At 62.0% G+C, this 2,879-nt stretch overlaps 1 protein-coding gene across 1 annotated transcript; it reads left to right on the top strand.

Moving 5' to 3' along the window:
* Nucleotides 1-946: 946 nt before the first annotated feature.
* On the top strand, nt 947-2,879 carry LMH87_011751 (uncharacterized protein; the record flags this gene model as incomplete). Its single annotated transcript, XM_056200945.1, has 3 exons — nt 947-1,186; nt 1,257-1,552; nt 1,613-2,879. The coding sequence occupies 3 exons, from the start codon at nt 947-949 to the stop codon at nt 2,877-2,879; spliced, it is 1,803 nt and encodes a 600-aa protein (XP_056052745.1).

Genomic DNA, 2,879 nt, shown 5'->3' with positions numbered 1-2,879 from the left:
TGTCCGTCCTGTGCCGCCGAGACGGGCCTGACAGCAGTCCGCCTTGATGTCGATCCCAGTCGAGCCCTTGTTCGGAGAAATATGTGTATTTACCTCAAAGAGGCTGTCGTCTGTATTTCGTCAACAGCCTTGGATCATCAGAACTCTGCCCGGACCGCGACAGAAGTAGGCATTGTAGCGATTTGGCAAGTTTTCAGTGCACGTTGGCTCGCAGCTCTTCCTTCAGAGCCCCTGCCCGCCACCTCGGCCTGTCATTGGCGGTCGACTTGTTCGCTCTGTCTCATGCAGGCTGCAGTAACCCTGTCTCTACTCCGTAGATGCTGCATGCGTAATTACCGCACATGGTATCCAACATGACGGTACAGAACTGTACCGCCCGGCAATGACAAAGAACTGTTTCTCCTGTGAATCTTCTAATACTGCATGCATCTAAACCCTCTGCCTGCTAGGAAAGTACTTGGCCCAAACACGTCCTAGGGTCAACATCCCACGCATCCTGTCATATCCGTAGTTCATTACCGTGAGCGGGTCTGCCAAAGGCTGCATGCAAGGCATAAAGTCGCCTGTGCCGTGGCGTTGGTGGCGTTTTCTTCATTCATCATTCGTTCGTTGAAAAAAGGAGAATGCCTGGATATTCATGATTGGAGTAAAGGTCTAGCGGCAGTCTGGAAATAAAGCGACGTGTCGCCGCTCGCCACTTATTCCGCTGCTTTGCGCCCGTCTAATGGCGCGCCCAAGTTGCCTCTTTGGCCCGCCCACCGTCGATCCGTCGGCGCCGGTCCCGGCGAGCCCGCCCAGTCTCTCGATGAAAATGTCTCCACGGACGGGACCAACATGGCTAAACCTTTTCTCTTCTCCTTCAACATGTATCCATTTCTTATAGAACAATTTTCTTGCTTCTATATGATCACCGTGCGATGCGGTACAGCACGGCCTTGACCTTGCAATGAGACACAGCTCAGACCGCCGTCGCAGCACGCCGCCACGGCCGTCGCTCGACAACGACCCCGATGGCGTGCTCCCGGCTCCCGTCATCGGCGGCGCAGCAAGCAGGCCGGCAGCAGCAGCGTCCAAGGAGCAGATGAGCAAGAAGCCCGTCGCTTGGAAGGACATGCCGCAGAAGCGCCAGCTCGCCATCCTGACGCTGTCGCGCCTGAGCGAGCCGCTGGTGCAAACGTCGTTGCAGGTGAGAGAGAGACGCAACTACCGAGAATGCCCTTCATGTGTATTGTCTAACCTGCCCTCTGTAAACACAGGCCTACATGTTCTACCAGCTCAAGTGGTTTGACCCTACGCTGCCCGACTCCACGATTGCCACCCAGGCCGGCATCATGCACGCCAGCTTCATGGCCGCCCAGTTCGTCACGGCCCTCCTCTGGGGCCGCATCGCCGACTCGCGCCGCGCGGGCCGCAAGACGGTGCTCCTCATCGGCCTCGTCGGCACCAGCCTCTCCTGTCTCGGCTTTGGCTTCTCCACCACCTTTTGGCAGGCCCTTCTCTTTCGCACCCTCGGCGGTGCCACCAACGGCAACATTGGTGTGATGCGAACAATGTAACCCCCCCGTCCCTTTCCTTTTACAAACAAGTACCGCTGACACCTGACAAAAAATAGGATCAGTGAGATTGTCCGGGAGAAGAAATACCAGCCCCGCGCCTTCATGCTCCTCCCCATGACCTTCAACGTCGGCGTCATCATCGGCCCCATCCTCGGCGGGTTGCTCTCCGACCCGGCCGGCAGCTACCCGGCGCTGTTTGGCCGCGTGCGCTTCTTCCGCGCGTACCCCTACGCGACGCCCAACATGGTCAGCGCCGCCTTCCTGGCAGCCGCCGCCCTCGCCGTCTGGCTCGGCATCGAGGAGACGCTCGACGCCCTGCGCGACGCGCCCAACCTCGGCCTGCGCGTCGGCCAGCGCCTGGCCGTCCTCCTCCAGCGGCTCATCTCCAGGCTGCGCGGGAAGAAGAGCACGGATCATCACCGTGGCGAGTACGCGGCGCTCTCGACGCATGACGTCGAGCTCTCGGGCGCGTCCGACACGGAAGCCGGCGGCGTGTCTTCGTCCGCCTCGTCCCTGCGAGGCGGCGGCGGCGGCGGCGGCGGCAACACGGGAGCGAAGCCACGCCGGCGCGGCGCACGCTATACCCAGCGCCTGCCCTTTCGCCAGATCTTCACCCGCAACGTCGTCTTGACCTTTTTCGCGCAATTCTTCCTGACGTTCCACGTCGGCACCTTTAACGCGCTGTGGTTCGTCTTCCTCTCCACGCCCGTCTACGACCCGTCCTCCGCCAAGACCACGCCGCGCATGCCCTTCCGCTTCACCGGCGGCCTGGGCCTGCCCCCGCAGCGCGTCGGCATGGCCATGGCCATCCTCGGCGTCATCGGCATCCTCATGCAGCTGTTCCTGTACCCGACGCTGTCCGCGCGCCTCGGCACCCTGCGCTCCTGGCGGCTCTCCCTGCTGTGCTTCCCGCTCGCCTACTTTCTCGTGCCGTACCTCGCCGTGGTGCCGAGCAGCGTGGTGCCGCCGGCCGCCAAGGCGGGGGCGGCCGTGTGGCTGGCCATCTGCGGCGTGCTGTTCGTGCAGGTGGTCGGGCGGACGTTTGCGCTGCCAAGCATGGCCATCCTCGTCAACAACGGCTCGCCGCACCCGAGCGTGCTGGGCACGGTACACGGGCTGGGCCAGAGCGTCAGCAGCGCGGCGCGCACGATTGGGCCCATGATTGGCGGCGCCGTGTACGGTTTCGGCCTGAACCGCGGCTATGTGGGCTTGGTGTGGTGGTCGCTGAGCGGCATATCTATTTGCGCGTGCCTGGCGAGCTTGCTGGTCAAGGAGGGTGATGGCCACGAAGTTTGGCTAGAGGGTGACGATGAAGACGAATAG

The sequence above is a fragment of the Akanthomyces muscarius genome, chromosome 4 (assembly GCF_028009165.1).
Source record: "Akanthomyces muscarius strain Ve6 chromosome 4, whole genome shotgun sequence".
NCBI lineage: Eukaryota > Fungi > Ascomycota > Sordariomycetes > Hypocreales > Cordycipitaceae > Akanthomyces > Akanthomyces muscarius.
This window is presented reverse-complemented; position numbering and strand designations above follow the sequence as displayed.